The 17,731-nt window shown below is 40.2% G+C and overlaps 1 protein-coding gene across 1 annotated transcript in view; it reads right to left on the bottom strand.

Annotated features, from left to right (window-relative positions):
* zdhhc17 (zinc finger DHHC-type palmitoyltransferase 17) overlaps positions 1 to 17,731 on the bottom strand; it is a 130,010-nt gene that overhangs the window by 55,025 nt on the left and 57,254 nt on the right. Inside the window, exons 5-7 of the mRNA XM_062066273.1 lie at positions 16,325 to 16,469; positions 16,126 to 16,190; positions 10,559 to 10,721 (exon numbers count right to left, since the gene is read on the bottom strand). Of these exons, the coding sequence (XP_061922257.1) occupies positions 10,559 to 10,721; positions 16,126 to 16,190; positions 16,325 to 16,469 (373 nt within the window). The remainder of the gene's footprint in view (positions 1 to 10,558; positions 10,722 to 16,125; positions 16,191 to 16,324; positions 16,470 to 17,731) is intronic.

Here is a 17,731-nt window from a genome sequence, read left to right as displayed (position 1 = left end):
TTTCACTGACCACCAGTGCAAAAAAGGCAGCTATCAGACCGCTAACTAGTAATATAATATGAATACACCACTACCAGCCAAATTGTTTATAGGACTTGTGTGGTCTCACGGGCCGATTCGATTTTTGGAAGGTTCCAGGAAGGAACTTTATCAGGGTTGGGCTGTGCGGTCGAACACTTGGTTAAACACAGTTGGGGGCGTTCCTAAAACCTCTTTTTCAAACTCAACGGCCGCCATTACAGAATCCGAGTCGACTTCTTTATTTCTTATTTCCTGTGTATTTCAATCACAACAAACTTGACAACGGAGAGAAAGAAGATCGAAAAGAACTTTCGACGTGCAGGAACTTTTGACACCTACGTTCTGAAGAATCAGTGGAACTATCTTGCAGTGTTTTTAACTCAACCGTAGTCTTTAAACTGTATGCAGTTTCATGTTTTTTAAAGGCCTACTGAAATGAGATTTTCTTATTTAAACGGGGATAGCAGGTCCATTCTATGTGTTATACTTGCTCATTTTGCGATATTGCCATATTTTTGCTGAAAGGATTTAGTAGAGAACATCGACGATAAAGTTCGCAACTTTTGGTCGCTGATAAAAAAGCCTTGCCTGTACCGGAAGTAGCGTGACGTCACAGGTTGTGAAGCTCCTCACATCTGCACATTGTTTACAATCATGACCACCAGCAGCGAGAGCAATTCGGACCGAGAAAGCGACGATTACCCCATTAATTTGAGCGAGGATGAAAGATTCGTGGATGAGGAAAGTGAGAGTGAAGGATTAGAGGGCAGTGGAAGCGATTCAGATAGGGAAGATGCTGTGAGAGGCGGTTGGGACCTGATATTCAGCTGGGAATGACTAAAACGGTAAATAAACACAAGACATATATATACTCTATTAGCCACAACACAACCAGGCTTATATTTAATATGCCACAAATTAACGCATAACAAACACCTCCCCCCTCCCGTCCATATAACCCACCAATACAAATCAAAAACCCGCACAACACACTCAATCCCACAGCCCAAGGTACCGTTCACCTCCGCAAAGTTCATACAGAACATATATTTCCCAAAAGTTACGTACGTGACATGCACATTGCAGCACGCACGTACAGGCAAGCGATCAAGTGTTTGTAAGCCGCAGCTGCATACTCACGGTAGCGCGTATCCAACTCAAAGTCCTCCTGGTAAGAGTCTCTGTTGTCCCAGTTCTCCACAGGCCAATGGTAAAGCTTGACTGTCATCGTTCGGGAATGTAAACAATGAAACACCAGCTACGACGTAGCCGCTACGTGTTTGTCTTGTTGCAGCCGGCCGCTAATACACCGCTTCCCACCTACAGCTTTCTTCTTTGCTGTCTTCATTGTTCATTTAACAAATTGCAAAAGATTCACCAACACAGATGTCCAGAATACTGTGGAATTTTGCGATGAAAACAGACGACTTAATAGCTGGCCACAATGCTGTCCCAAAATGTCCGCTACAACCTGTGACGTCACGCGCAAAAGTCATCATACCGAGACGTTTTCTGCAGGATATTTCGCGGGAAATTTAAAATTGCACTTTACTAATCTAACCCGGCCGTATTGGCATGTGTTGCAATGTTAAGATTTCATCATTGATATATAAACTATCAGACTGCGTGGTCGGTAGTAGTGGGTTTCAGTAGGCCTTTAATCAATTTTTTACAAACTTCACTCGAAGCAAGGACCTCAGCTGTTTACTCCTCTGAGACTTTGTTAGAGAAATGTGAAATAAAGAAGACACTTACGCCTATGTTTCCCCATTCGATACTCTATTTTTGTTTGTTCCATAATAATACACTTCTTTCCTCGCGTTCGAGTAACTGCTTGATTCACTGAAACAACCAATCCCAGACCAACCATTAATTCTTGTGTCTAATCTAGCCAACCACGGAAGGCACTATGCAATGTAAACCAATCAGAAGCAACAAAACACACTAGCCTCCACCAGGGGGCAGTGTAGCGTACCCAGATGTAAAACCTCTTTTGCACAATCAGCCTTTTCATATAAAGCCATAAAGGAATGGAACGACCTCACAACAAACTTGAAAAGTCTAACAGATTACTCTTCATTCACAATTGAAGTTAAAAAGTGGCTTTGGAGCAATCAAAGCTGCTCACACGGTCACTAAGGTGGGCATTATGTTTGACACATCAACTTAAAGGCCTACTGAAAGCCACTACTACCGACCACGCAATCTGATAGTTTATACATCCATGATGAAATCTTAACATTGCAACACATGCCAATACGGCCGGGTTAACTTATAAAGTGCAATTTTAAATTTCCCGCTAAACTTCCGGTTGAAAACGTCTATGTATGATGACGTATGCGCGTGACGTCAATGGTTGAAACGGAAGTATTCGGACACATTGTATCCAATACAAAAAGCTCGGTTTTCATCGCAAAATTCCACAGTATTCTGGACATCTGTGTTGGTGAATCTTTTGCAATTTGTTTAATGAACAATGAAGACTGCAAAGAAGAAAGCTTTAGGTGGGATCGGTGTATTAGCGGCTGGCTGCAGCAACACAACCAGGAGGACTTTGACTTGGATAGCAGACGCGCTATCCGACGCTAGCCGCCGACCGCATCGATGATCGTGGTGAAGTCCTTCGTCCTTCCGTCGATCGCTGGAACGCATGTGAGCACGGGTGTTGATGAGCAGATGAGGGCTGGCTGGCGTAGGTGGATAGCTAATGTTTTTAGCATAGCTCTGTGAGGTCCGTTGCTAAGTTAGCTTCAATGGCCTCGTTAGCAACAGCATTGTTAAGCTTCGCCAGGCTGGAAAACATTAACCGTGTAGTATCCGAGGTGGTTTAAAATACAAATCTGTGATCCACAATAAAAAAACGAGAGATTGTGGAATCCAATGAGCCAGCTTGTACCTAAGTTACGGTCAGAGCGAAAAAAGATGCGTCCTGCACTGCACTCTAATCCTTCACTCTCACTTTCCTCATCCACAAATCTTTCATCCTCGCTCAAATTAATGGGGTAATCGTCGCTTTCTCGGTCCGAATCGCTCTTGCTGCTGGTGTAAACAATGTGCAAATGTGAGGAGCCCTTCAACCTGTGACGTCACGCTACTTCCGGTATAGGCAAGGCTTTTTTATCAGCGACCAAAAGTTGCGAGCTTTATCGTCGATTTTCTCTACTAAATCCTTTCAGCAAAAATATGGCAATATCGCAAAATGATCAGGTATGACACATAGAATGGATCTGCTATCCCTGTTTAAATAAAAAAAAATCATTTCAGTAGGCCTTTAAGTATGTGTCCATGAAAGGGCATTTTATGACTTTTCTTAATTTGATTACGTGCTATCGTATGATTTTATTGTCATAATTTTATTGCATGATTTTTGTATCCCTTTAATTTATGTAGCCAGGGACTGCAGATGGAAATGAGCTATTTAGCTATAATCTGGTACAGAACATATCTGTCTTTGAGCTTAATGTTTCTGTGCATTGTCCCTTCAAATAAAGACTAAACTAATGTAAGGCGGGTCTTTGCGTCTCTATCTTTCACACAAACCTCACACTTTTCTTTGTACTTTTAAGTGTAATGACAACAACGTTCCATTCCAGTCAGAGCAGAGAGGAGATGTTTACAGAGTGAGATTTATGTAAATGTTCCATCACTGTCACTCGTCAAATAAGCGTTCATGTTCGTGAGCCAGTCAATAGATTTGGTTTGTTCGTGAATATCACAACTCTTCAGTCTTTTGATCAAACGTGATACTAGAGCAAAGAAAAATACAACTAAACTAAGAATCAACGGAATTTACAATTAATTCATTTACAATTCTTATCAGAATTTGCAGTTTTTTAACTCACTTTTTCTGTTTCCCGCTAAGTTATTCCTCTCTGCTAAAACATCTATTTTAATCAATTATGCGATGATGTCATCTATCAACTTCTAGCAACTTTTATGACAGCCAGTAGCTACTTTCCTTACTGCGGACTTGGCAACACTGCAAGACGAAGAAAGAACAGAAGAGATTGAAGACAGTAGGGACGGAGATGTAGAAGAGATACAAATTGAGAACACAGATGCAGAGGATGAGACAGAAGAGCCGGCAGAGAAAACAGTAGAGATGATTTCATTAGAAGGCCACAGTGCTAGAGGTGAGGACATCAGTCTGAAGACTAAATCCACGTTAAAACAGGCCAAATCGGCTTTAAAAAAGGCCAGATTTTTGCCACTAAAGTCTTGCTCATGTCATTCCCTGAAACCTAACAGCCCTCAGGCGATACTCCAGTGGAACGTAGGTAAATTACATCAAATATTAAATTTTTACTTGTTGTAAAAATAGTCAGAGACACTCCATTTGTGGAGTTCTTAGCTTCAACCCCAGAAAAACCAAATGCTAATGCTAATAAGCTAACGCTAAAGTTAAAGGCCTACTGAAATGAATTTTTTTAATTTAAACGGGGATAGCAGATCCATTCTATGTGTCCTACTTGATCATTTCGCGATATTGCCATATTTTTGCTGAAAGGATTTAGTAGAGAACAACGACGATAAAGTTCGCAACTTTTGGTCGCTGATTAAAAAAAGCCTTGCCCCTACCGGAAGTAGCGTGACGTCACAAGCTGGAGTGCTGCTCACATTTCCCTATTGTTTACACCAGCAGCGAAAGAGATTCGGACCGAGAACGCGACGATTACCCTATTAATTTGAGCGAGGATGAAAGATTTGTGGATGAGGAAAGTGAGAGTGAAGGACTAGTGCAGTGCAGGACGTATCTTTTTTCGCTCTGACCGTAACTTAGGTACAAGGGTTCATTGGATTCCACACTTTCTCCTTTATCTATTGTGGATCACGGATTTGTATTTTAAACCACCTCGGATACTATATCCTCTTGAAAATGAGAGTCGAGAACGCGAAATGGACATTCACAGTGACTTTTATCTCCACGACAATACATCGGCGAAACACTTTAGCTACGGAGCTAACATGATAGCATCGGGCTCAAATGCAGATATAAACAAAATAAATAAACCCCTGACTGGAAGGATAGACAGAAAATCAACAATACTATTAAACCATGGACCTGTAAATACACGGTTAATGCTTTCCAGCTTGGCGAAGATTAACAATGCTGTTGCTAACGACGCCATTGAAGCTAACTTAGCAACGGGACCTCACAGAGCTATGCTAAAAACATTAGCGCTCCACCTACGCCAGCCAGCCCTCATCTGCTCATCAACACCCGTGCTCACCTGCGTTCCAGCGATCGACGGAAGGACGAAGGACTTCGCCCGATCATCCGTGCGGTCGGCGGTTAGCGTCGGCTAGCGCGCCTGCTATCCAAGTCAAAGTCCTCCTGGTTGTGTTGCTGCAGCCAGCCACTAATACACCGATCCCACCTACAGCTTTCTTCTTTGCAGTCTTCATTGTTCATTAAACAAATTGCAAAAGATTCACCAACACAGATGTCCAGAATACTGTGGAATTTTGAGATGAAAACAGAGCTTTTTTGTATTGGATTCAAAGGTGTACCAATACTTCCGTTTAACTAGTGACGTCACTCGCATACGTCATCATACAAAGACGTTTTCAACCGGAAGTTTAGCGGGAAATTTAAAATTGCACTTTATAAGTTAACCCGGCCGAATTGGCATGTGTTGCAATGTTAAGATTTCATCATTGATATATAAACTATCAGACTGCGTGGTCGGTAGTAGTGGCTTTCAGTAGGCCTTTAAAGTTAAAGTACCAATGACTGTCACACACACACTAGGTGTGGCGAAATTATTCTCTGCATTTGATCCATCACCCTTGATCACTCCCTGGGAGGTGAGGGGAGCAGTGAGCAGCAGCGGTGGCCGCGCCCGGGAATAATTTTTGGTGATTTAACCCTCAATTCCAACCCTTGATGCTGAGTGCCAAGCAGGGAGGTAATGGCTCCCATTTTTATAGTCTTTGGTATGACTCGGCCGGGGTTTGAACTCACAACTTACCGATCTCAGGGCGATGTGTTTGTGTTGTAAACAGTAAACACTAACATTTATTATTTATATATTGTTGTCTATGAAATGGCCTAAAGGGGCTCACCTGACCCTCATGAATTCATTATTAACTGAGGGGACGACTTTCTGTTGAACATTACGGACAAAAGCGTAACTTTTTCTATTTGGCGCACTTTATTTTTTAAATCATTTCATTTTGTATATTACTGCTTTGTATTTCATGGACTTACATTTGACTAAAATAACTCTGGCCTAATATTGTCTGTTTATTTACATGGTGTCAGCATAGAAATATACTAAACCACACCACCATACCGCTTATAAACCACCCTGAACTGTGAAATGTGGTGGAAACACAAACCACATTGGTCTACAGCAGGGGTGTCCAAAGTGCGGCCCGGGGGCCATTTGCGGCCCGCAAGTCATTTTTTAACGGCCCCACGGCACATTTTAAAAATCCGATTTAAAAAAATGTAAACACAAAAAGTGGTATAAAAGAGCAAACAGGTGAAATGTAAGAAGAAAATGTTGCAATGTTTACTCTAATAACACAAAGCTGCCATGCAGGCTGTTTCTTTCTTTAAAAAATAATAATGAATCAAAATCAATGTCATTATGAATTATTGACCTATTCAAGGCTCCAATTACGTCACATTAAATATTCCACTTTGAGATATTTTTTGGGGAAAATGTTGCATATTTTGTGTTTGCCATATAAAAAACCGAGCTATTTTGGTTTTTTTAAAGAAGGGCCTAAAACGAACAAACAAAAAACATAAACAACAATAAAACGTATAATTGACGGATAGATCTGAAGTTGATCTCGAGATTTTTGGGTTGAAAGTAAACAGTAAAAAAAATGTATAATATATTTTTTAACACTTTAATGAGTAGGACCCTTGTGGATCCCCAATAATTGTAGTGTGATTTGTTTTTAAGTGTCATTACTCAAAAAATAATAATGAATCAATGGTGTTATGAGTTATTGAGCTTTTTAAGGCTCCAATTATTATATAATCTCAAATATTCCACTTAAAAATTTTATTGGGTGAAAACATTGCATATTTTGTGTTTTTTTTCCATAAAAAACAGGGTTTTCTTTGACAAAAAGAGCATACAACTTAAATCTTTAAAAACGTTATATTGACAGATAGACCTAATGTTGATCTAGAGATTTAAAACGTGAATAATAATAAAAATAACAATACTGAATAATGACACTGTGGAGGGGGGCGTGGCCTGAGGGCCTGCCGCGGAACGGGGTGTGCCAGGACCGGCCTCGAAGACAGCGACAGGTGAGTAGATGGCCCAGGTGGGCCTTGTTATCTAATCACCTGTCGCCTTTATTAGCAGCAGACGGGATGAGACACATAGTTGGAGTTGGAGGTGCTGATGAGTGGACGCAGGGGGAAAACACATTGTGCTGGAAAGCAGAAGCCTATTGCTATTTATGAGAATAAAACAGTGTTATACCCTGAATTCCGGGCTCTCCTGGCAGTGTGTGGTGGTCCGAAGAACCCACTAGAGGGCAACCTCTACAGACACATTTTTTTATTTTCTTTGGACCAAAACCCTTTTGGGGTCCCTGGGATCAAGCCTGAGCGGAGGCCTAAATGTATATTTTTTATACATATATTGTATTGGTTTTTAAAATAAAAAATATCAAAATGGCCCCCGCTTGCTTTGATTTTTCAGTGTGCGGCCCTCAGTGGAAAAAGTTTGGACACCCCTGGTCTACAGGAACCTAAAAAGTTCCTGAACTTTGGGTGGAAAAGGACCTGATGTACTCCAGGCATGTGATTTGACCACAATGAAAAAGACTGAAAAGCTCCTGGTTTTTCACCAATTTAACATGCTAAAATTAACAAAGACAGCACCATTTGAAGAAAATATTTTAGTGTTTAAAGACATGAAAACATCATTAATAGAACATACATAACCCAAATATCCTAATGAATCACTGTATATGGTTCAGTCCCAACAGTATTTAGTCACTAATATTTACATCTTGTGTTCATTTCACATCCACAGGTGTCACACTGATCAGTGTTATTATCTACAGTTTATTTACAGTATTACCACATTACTTCAGTTCATGTAATGTAATGTAATGTAAACATTTAATTATTTTCGCCAAAATAGGATATACATTTATGAAAATAATTAAACATGTTTAGTATTGTTTACTCATATTTGAAAATAGGAAATAATAATGTGAGGACACTGACATATTGCATGAAACAAGTGTGAAAATATTTACCTTCAAGATTGTTACACCACTGACAATAGTTTCAACAGACTACATAAGAACTTAATATTACAAAATAGTATTATATGCAAATTTATTTCAAATAAATTGTTAACTGGAATCAATAATGCGACTCTTTGAATTTCTGTAATTTCATAATATTGTAGCGGCTGGCTACGGGGTGTTAGCCAATGGCTTTGGCTGGGGGGCGGGACTTCCGGGAAAGTTAGGGAAGTGATGTTTTTGACAGGAAGTGTTGGTTCGAGTTTTGCAGGGAAAGGAAATAGACGCATGTTGGAGCTGTTGTGTGCCTTAAATGCATCTTGTACAATAAATGCAAGATAACTGAAGAAGTCTCTGAGCCTACATTCCTGAGATTATTACAATATATTTTCACGTGGCTTTTTGTTTTTAGAAAAACCCATTTATATTTCGCAAAGCAATAATTGGTTAATATTTAAAACAAACATGCGTATTTCGCAAGCAAATATTTTTTAGCTTACCTCTCATTATTAACAACCCTGTCTGCAACTGAAGTGGGCGGATAAAAGGGTAAAGGGTAAAACTAATTAAAACAATAAATAGAAATCAAAATTTTAAAAGTCAAAGAATAAAAGTGGGTCTTAAAGGCCTACTGAAATGAATTTTTTTTATTTAAACGGGGATAGCAGATCCATTCTATGTGTTATACTTGATCATTTCGCGATATTGCCATATTTTTGCTGAAAGGATTTAGTAGAGAACATCGACAATAAAGTTCGCAACTTTTGGTCGCTGATAAAAAAAGCCTTGCCTGGAAGTAGCGTGACGTCGCAGGTTGAAGGGCTCCTCACATTTCCCCATTGTTTACACCAGCAGCGAGAGCGATTCGGACCGAGAAAGCGACGATTACCCCATTAATTTGAGCCAGGATGAAAGATTCGTGGATGAGGAACGTGAGAGTGAAGGACTAGAGTGCAGTGCAGGACGTATCTTTTTTCGCTCTGACCGTAACTTAGGTACAAGGGTTCATTGGATTCCACACTCTCTCATTTTTCTATAGTGGATCATGGATTTGTATTTCAAACCACCTCGGATACTATATCCTCTTGAAAATGAGAGTCGAGAACGCGAAATGGACATTCACAGTGACTTTTATCTCCACGACAATACATCGGCGAAGCACTTTAGCTACGGAGCTAACGTGATAGCATCGGGCTTAACTGCAGATAGAAACAAAAGAAATAAACCCCTGACTGGAAGGATAGACAGAAAATCAACAATACTATTAAACCATGGACATGTAACTACACGGTTAATTCTTTCCAGCCTGGCGAAGCTTAACAATGCTGTTGCTAACCACGCCATTGAAGCTAACTTAGCAACGGGACCTCACAGAGCTATGCTAAAAACATTAGCTATCCACCTGAGGTCCGAGATATACTGAGGTGCCAGTCTATGTAAAGCTTTAAAAGCAAACAGTAAGGTTTTAAAATCAATTCTAACATGAACAGGGAGCCAGTGCAAACTTTCAAGAATTGGGGTTATATGCTCGCGTTTCCTGGCCCCTGTTAAAAGTCGTGCTGCCGCATTCTGGACTAACTGCAACCGGGAGAGAGCTTTTTGGCTAATGCCAGCATAAAGTGCATTGCAGTAGTCCAGGCCACTTGAAATAAAAGCATGCACGACTTGTTCAAAAAGGTTAAAAGACAAAAAAACGGTTTTACCCTTGCTAAAAAACGAAGATGATAAAAACACGATTTTAAAACGCCATTGACTTGTTTGTCAAGTTTAAAATCGCCAAGGCTGGTGACTTTGGGACGCACATCATTTTGCAATGGTCCCAAGTCAGTGAGGGCCGGACCAAAAACTAAAATTTCCGTTTTTGTGTCAGGGGGCCGTGGCCTTTGTAAGGGGGGGTCATAGTAGCTTGTAGCAGGACGCTAATGTGTTGTGATTAGGGCTGCAACAACTAATCGATTAAATCGATTATAAAAATAGTTGGCGATTAATTTAGTCATCGATTCGTTGGATCTATGCTATGCGCCTGCGCAGAGGCAATTTTTTTATTTATTTTATTTTTATTTTTTATAAACCTTTATTTATAAACTGCAACATGTACAAACAGCTGAGAAACAATATTCAAAATAAGTATGGTGCCAGTATGCTGTTTTTTTTCAATAAAATACTGGAAAGGATAGAAATGTAGTTTCTCTTTTATCCGATTATTAATCGATTAATCAAAGTAATAATCGACAGATTAATCGATTATCAAATTAATGGTTAGTTGCAGCCCTAGTTGTGATATATTACTGCTACTGCGGGGTACCTTGATGTTCTGCGCATCCACGTTGGCGCTGGCGTCAAGCAGCAGGCTGATGACCGTGGTGTTGCCCGCCAGCACGGCCCAGTGCAGCGCCGTGTTCTTGTGGTATTTGTCACCCAGGTTTACGGACACGTTGAAGGTGAGGAGCAGGCGGGTGGGGTCCACACTGTTGCATAGAGACGCCACATTGGTTCAACAACAAGGAAACAGGCACGGAACACAACTAGCACAGGGGGTCCTCGTGTTACGTTTTGTGAGGACGTGTGTGTACTGCGGTCAATTACTAATACTGGACAAAAAGAAAACTAGTTGTGTGCACGCGGCGGGCCGATACATGGTCGCTGTGTTGACTTTTTCCGTAAATTATGAAACGCTTGAGTAAGGCTTCATGATTTTTAGAAAAAAACGTACTTGCGATTTTTCTCTCCAAAATTGCGATGTTTTATTTTGTAGATATAAATGCAAAAAACTGAAAAAAAAAAATTGAGAGAACGAAAACCTGTTACTTTTAGTGTTTCTTAACCATGTAAGTGCCTCTAGAGCAGGCCTGGGCAATTTGTTTGACTGAGGGGCCAAATTTAGATAGAAAAATGTGTCTGGGGGGCGGTATATCTATTTTTAGGAACACCAATACAAAACCTCACAATAATGTCTGATAGAATGCTAAAAACATTAAGACAGACCGCCTTAAAAAACGGAACGGATTTTTACATTTATTTACTGAATGAGACACCCAGAATGTACAAACCCCGTTTCCATGAGTTGGGAAATTGTGTTAGATGTAAATATAAACGGAATACAATGATTTGCAAATCCTTTTCAATCCATATTGAATTGAATGCAATACAAAGACAACATATTTGATGTTCAAACTCATAAACTTTATGCAAATAATAATTAACTTAGAATTTCATGGCTGCAACACGTGCCAAAGTAGTTGGGAAAGGGCATGTTCTTTCCTTTTAACAACACTCAGTAAACCTTTGGGAACTGAGGAGACACGTTTTTGAAGCTTCTCAGGTGGAATTCTTTCCCATTCTTGCCTGATGTACAGCTTAAGTTGTTCAACAGTCCGGGGGTCTCCGTTGTGCTATTTTAGGCTTCATAATGCGCCACACATTTTATATGGGAGACAAGTCTGGACTACAGGCAGGCCAGTCTAGTACCCGCACTCTTTTACTATGAAGCCACGTTGATGTAACACGTGGCTTGGCATTGTCTTGCTGAAATAAGCAGGGGCGTCCATGGTAACGTTGCTTGGATGGCAACATATGTTGCTCCAAAACCTGTATGTACCTTTCAGCATTAATGGCGCCTTCACAGATGTGTAAGTTACCCATGCCTTGGGCACTAATACACCCCCATACCATCACACATGCTGGCTTTTACACTTTGCGCCTATAACAATCCGGATGGTTCTTTTCCTCTTTGGTCCGAAGGACACGACGTCCACAGTTTCCAAAAACAATTTGAAATGTGGACTCGTCAGACCACAGAACACTTTTCCACTTTGTATCAGTCCATCTTAGATGAGCTCAGGCCCAGCGAAGCCGACGGCGTTTCTGGGTGTTGTTGATAAACGGTTTTCGCCTTGCATAGGAGAGTTTTAACTTGCACTTACAGATGTAGCGACCAACTGTAGTTACTGACAGTGGGTTTCTGAAGTGTTCCTGAGCCCATGTGGTGATATCCTTTACACACTGATATCGCTTGTTGATGCAGTACACCCTGAGGGATCGAAGGTCATGGGCTTAGCTGCTTACGTGCAGTGATTTCTCCAGATTCTCTGAACCCTTTGATGATATTACGGAGCGTAGATGGTGAAATCCCTAAATTCCTTGCAATAACTGCTTGAGAAAGGTTTTTCTTAAACTGTTCAACAATTTGCTCACGCATTTGTTGACGAAGTGGTGACTCTCGCCCCATCCTTGTTTGTGAATGACTGAGCATTTCATGGATTCTACTTTTATACCCAATCATGGCACCCACCTGTTCCCAATTTGCCTGTTCACCTGTGGGATGTTCCAAATAAGTGTTTGATGAGCATTCCTCAACTTTATCAGTATTTATTGCCACCTTTCCCAACTTCTTTGTCACGTGTTGCTGGCATCAAATTCTAAAGTTAATGATTATTTGCACAAAAAAAAATGTTTATCAGCTTGAACATCAAATATGTTGTCTTTGTTGCATATTCAACTGAATATGGGTTGAAAATGATTTGCAAATCATTGTATTCCGTTTATATTTACATCTAACACAATTTCCCAACTCATATGGAAACGGCGTTTGTACATGAAAATAAAGAATGTGGGATTTACAATATTAACTATGAAGGATAAAACACTGAATATTGACAACACCCCCTCTACATCCACATATTTTACAATCAAACGAAACGCAACAAACACAGCGAAATATCAACGCTCAAGGTAAAAAAAAAAACCCCCACCTACAATCTGATATATCTGATACATCACTATGCTTTAGAACTTTGTTGTGAAAATCTCCTTCCGCGTCTGTGGAAACGCTCCCCACCCACACTGCCTGGTGCCTCGTCTGAGCTGCTGTAGTGTAGATTACCATAGTAACTAATTAGATGACTATAGTAACTAATTAGATGACCATAGTAACTAATATATCATGCAAACGCACAAATTCCAACCACTGAAAGACTTACGGTCATTTGAAAACATCACGGCACATCATAACGGCAGCTACAGTTTCCATCTTAAAGATCTAAATTAATAATTTGTAAATGTCCGGCGGGTCGGATTGAAAAGCTTAACGGGCTGCATGCGTCCCCCGGGCCTTAATTTGTCCAGGTCTGCCCTAGAGGGCCTCCAAAAAAAGTGTCTTCCAGCTGTGGTTCATATGGGTTGCGGCAATACCCCGTTGTAATACACGTTTCCACCACTTGTGGCAGTAACGACAATCTCAAACAAACAGAAGAAGTCAGAGAGAAGTTTCTCAAGCACAAAAATTATGACTGAAGTGTAGAAACTGTATTTTAATTTGCATTTTAATTGCATTGACAGTTTAGTGAAGAAACGTACTGGTACTTATTATATATTGAGTTTATTTCAGCAGTACATATTTGTACACGTAAATTTATTTTTATGCAGTACCGTATTTTTCCGACTATAAGTCGCAGTTTTTTTCATAGTTTGGCCGCATGGTGCGACTTATACTCAGGAGCGACTTATGTGTGAAATTATTAACACATTACCCTAAAATATAAAATAAAATTATTTATCTCATTCACGTAAGAGACTAGACGTATAAGATTTCATGGGATTTAGCGATTAGGAGTGACGGATTGTTTGGTAAACGTATAGCATGTTCTATATGTTATAGTTATTTGAATGACTCTTACCATGATATGTCACGTTAACATACCAGGCACCTTCTCAGTTGGTTATTTATGCCTCATATAACGTACACTTATTCAGCCTGTTGTTCACTATTCTTTATTTATTTTAAATTGCCTTTCAAATGTCTATTCTTGGTGTTGGCTTTTATCAAATACATTTCCCCCCAAAAATGCGACTTATACTCCAGCGCAACTTATATATGTTTTTTTCCTTCTTTATTATGCATTTTCGGCCGATGCGATTTATACTCCGGAGCGACTTATACTCCGAAAAATACGGTATATTTGATTGTAATCAGCCTGACCTAAGTAAGGTTAATAAACAATAATCTTTGTGATTACACAATATTTCATACAAATTGACAAGATTGTTACCTGTCAATCTGTAAATAGATTAGATGCAATTATTGTATATGATTAAAATCAAGAGTACGATTTCTAATTCAGTGTTAACATTTGAGTGGGTCCTGAGCCCGTTTGTAGTGGAAAAGTTGGTCCCTTAGGTCAAAAAGGTTAAGAACCCCTGTTTTAGACTGTCAATCAACATATTCTCTCATATGTTAAAGTTAAAGTACCAATGATTGTCACACACACACTAGGTGTGGTGAAATGTGTCCTCTGCATTTGACCCATCCCCTAGTCTTCCTTATCTTTCTTCAGTTTTAAAAGTCTCTCTGTCTCGATGGAGATCTTCCTTTAATTATTACCTCCTGCTTCGATTGAAAGTCCAGTTTAGAAAACTGTTTTATTTTAGATATGTAATCCTCCATGTTAAAAGTCCAGGCGAGAGGAAAAAATAAACGATCGCTGCCGCTGCACTTGACTTGCTAACTGTTGCTGCTTGTTGTCACTTATTCTGCAGCCGAGTAGTCGCAAGAATGATCCCTGGGATCACTAGCGCCCTCTACCACCATGAGGCGGGAGAACTGCGAGCCTCACCCAGTGCGTCTTCGCAGCCGTTTTATGATTGCTCAACACAAGAAATACGTTACACACATACAGTTGTTGACAAAATACACTGTACATTATATACCTCAGCTAACTCAACTATGGAAATGTATAATATAATTCATATAGCAATACGGTCTCACTGCACAGCAGGCCAGCAGTTAGCCGAGTCATTGCGCAATCCATGGTGAGGCTCAACTGGCTGCTGACTCACCGCAAGTCTCTTCTCAGTATTTGAACGGCAAATGTGAAAATTCAGCGATTTTGAATAAAAATAATCTAAAACTGGTGAAGTTAAGTGGAAAATAACTTTATAGTATAATCACTGGATACATATAACAATTTCTTTTTTTTTTTTTCTTTTTACATTTTTATTCTTTCCATGATGGCACGTGAGGCCGTGCCTCACCTGCCTCGAGTGACTGCACGTCACTGATGAAAATAGACCTGAATAGACCCGGTGCGCCTTTTAATCCGGTGCGCCCCTTTGTTCCGAAAAATACGGTAATCTATTTATTGTTGTACTTTTATATCAAAGTGTTCTGACTTACCGTATTTTTCGGAGTATAAGTCGCTCCGGAGTATAAGTCGCACCGGCCGAAAATGTATAATAAAGAAGGAAAAAAACATATATAAGGCGCACCGTAGTATAAGTCGCATTTTTGGGGGAAATGTATTTGATAAAACCCAACACCAAGAATAGACATTTGAAAGGCAATTTAAAATAAATAAAGAATAGTGAACAACAGGCTGAATAAGTGTACGTTATATGAAGCATAAATAACCAACTGAGAAGGAGCCTGGTATGTTAACTTAACATATTATGGTAAGAGTCATTCAAATAACTATAACATATAGAACATGCTATACGTTTACCAAACAATCTGTCACTCCTAATCGCTAAATCCCATGTAATCTTATACGTCTAGTCTCTTACGTGAATGAGCTAAATAATATTATTTGATATTTTACGCTAATGTGTTAATAATTTCACACATAAGTCGCTCCTGAGTATAAGTCGCACTCCTGGCCAAACTATGAAAAAAACTGTGACTTATAGTCTGAAAAACACAGTAGATGTTCATTTATAGAAAAGTTCTGGCTTCCACTGAAGCTCCACTTGCATCAAAGTCGGATATATCGACTTAAGACATCCTGTGTTGGGTTTTCACATTTGTTTTAGGGGCAAAACAAAGAATAAAATGGCAGCAGTGTGTGCGATGCTGAAGCTGATAGAAGCACATGTACACACCTGTGTGTCCTGTAGGCTGCCCACATAAGAGGAGTCATGCCATTCTGATCCATCATGTCTACATCCTGCCGTGCGGGAAGAGGAATGCATTAGGCGCATGAGGGAACCGTCTCAGTACAATGTCTCCCTCTGGTGGAGAACAGCGGTACGGCATGCACAGACACAATAGAACACAGCAAGTAGAGAGTGCAACTCTTACCTGTCCCTTGGCAATAAGGTAGGCAACAATGGAGGTGTGGCCGAACTGGGCGGCCAGGTGCACACAGCTGCATCCCTCGCCGTCGATTAAAGAAGGGTCGGAGCCGTACTTTATAAGCTGCACCACCATGGATAGGTGGCCTTGTCTGGGAAAACAGAAGGCACGATAATGTGTCCCGGAGGAGGCGCAGTACAACTTTCATTTAATAATGCACTGTTGCATTGTGGGCCTCTGTGGCTGTCTATTTTCATAACAATATCAGGGTTAAACGCCGGGCCCGTTATGTAACTGGACATGTTAAAGGCCAACTGAAATGAATTTTTTTTATTTAAACGGGGATAGCAGATCCATTCTATGTGTCATACTTGATCATTTCGCGATATTGCCATATTTTTGGTGAAAGGATTTAGTATAGAACAACGACGATAAAGTTTGCAACTTTTGGTCGCTGATAAAAAAAAGCCTTGCCTATACCGGAAGTAGCGTGACGTCACAGGAGGTAAGATTCCTCACAATTCCCCGTTGTTTACAATGGAGCGAGAGAGATTCGGACCGAGAAAGCGACGATTACCCTATTAATTTGAGCGAGGATGACAGATTCGTGGATGAGGAACGTTAGAGTGAAGAACTAGAGAGGCGGTGCAGGGTGTATCTTTTTTCGCTCTGACCGTAACTTAGGTACAAGGTCTCATTGGATTCCACACACTCTCCTTTTTCTATTGTGGATCACGGATTTGTATTTTAAACCACCTCGGATACTATATCCTCTTGAAAATGAGAGTCGAGAACGCGAAATGGACATTCACAGTGACTTTTATCTCCACGACAATACATCAGCGAAGCTCTTTAGCTACTGAGCTAACGTGATAGCATCTGGCTCCATTGCAGATAGAAACAAAATAAATAAATCCCTGACTGGAAGGATAGACAGAAGATCAACAATACTATTAAAGGCCTACTGAAACCCACTACTACCGACCACGCAGTCTGATAGTTTATATATCAATGATGAAATATTAACATTATAACACATGCCAATACGGCCGGGTTAACTTATAAAGTGACATTTTAAATTTGCCGCTAAACTTCTCTGAGGATGACATATGCGCGTGACGTAGCCCGGGGAACGCGGGTATGCCTTCCACATTGAAGCCAATACGAAAAAGCTCTGTTTTCATTTCATAATTCCACAGTATTCTGGACATCTGTGTTCGTGAATCTGTTGCAATCATGTTCATTGCATTATGGAGAAAGAAGCTGAGCAAGCAAAGAAGAAAGTTGTCGGTGCGAAATGGACGTATTTTTCGAACGTAGTCAGCAACAACAGTACACAGCCGGCGCTTCTTTGTTTACATTCCCGAAAGATGCAGTCAAGATGGAAGAACTCGGATAACAGAGACTCTAACC

This window comes from Entelurus aequoreus, linkage group LG12 (genome assembly GCF_033978785.1).
Source record: "Entelurus aequoreus isolate RoL-2023_Sb linkage group LG12, RoL_Eaeq_v1.1, whole genome shotgun sequence".
Lineage (NCBI taxonomy): Eukaryota > Metazoa > Chordata > Actinopteri > Syngnathiformes > Syngnathidae > Entelurus > Entelurus aequoreus.
This window is presented reverse-complemented; position numbering and strand designations above follow the sequence as displayed.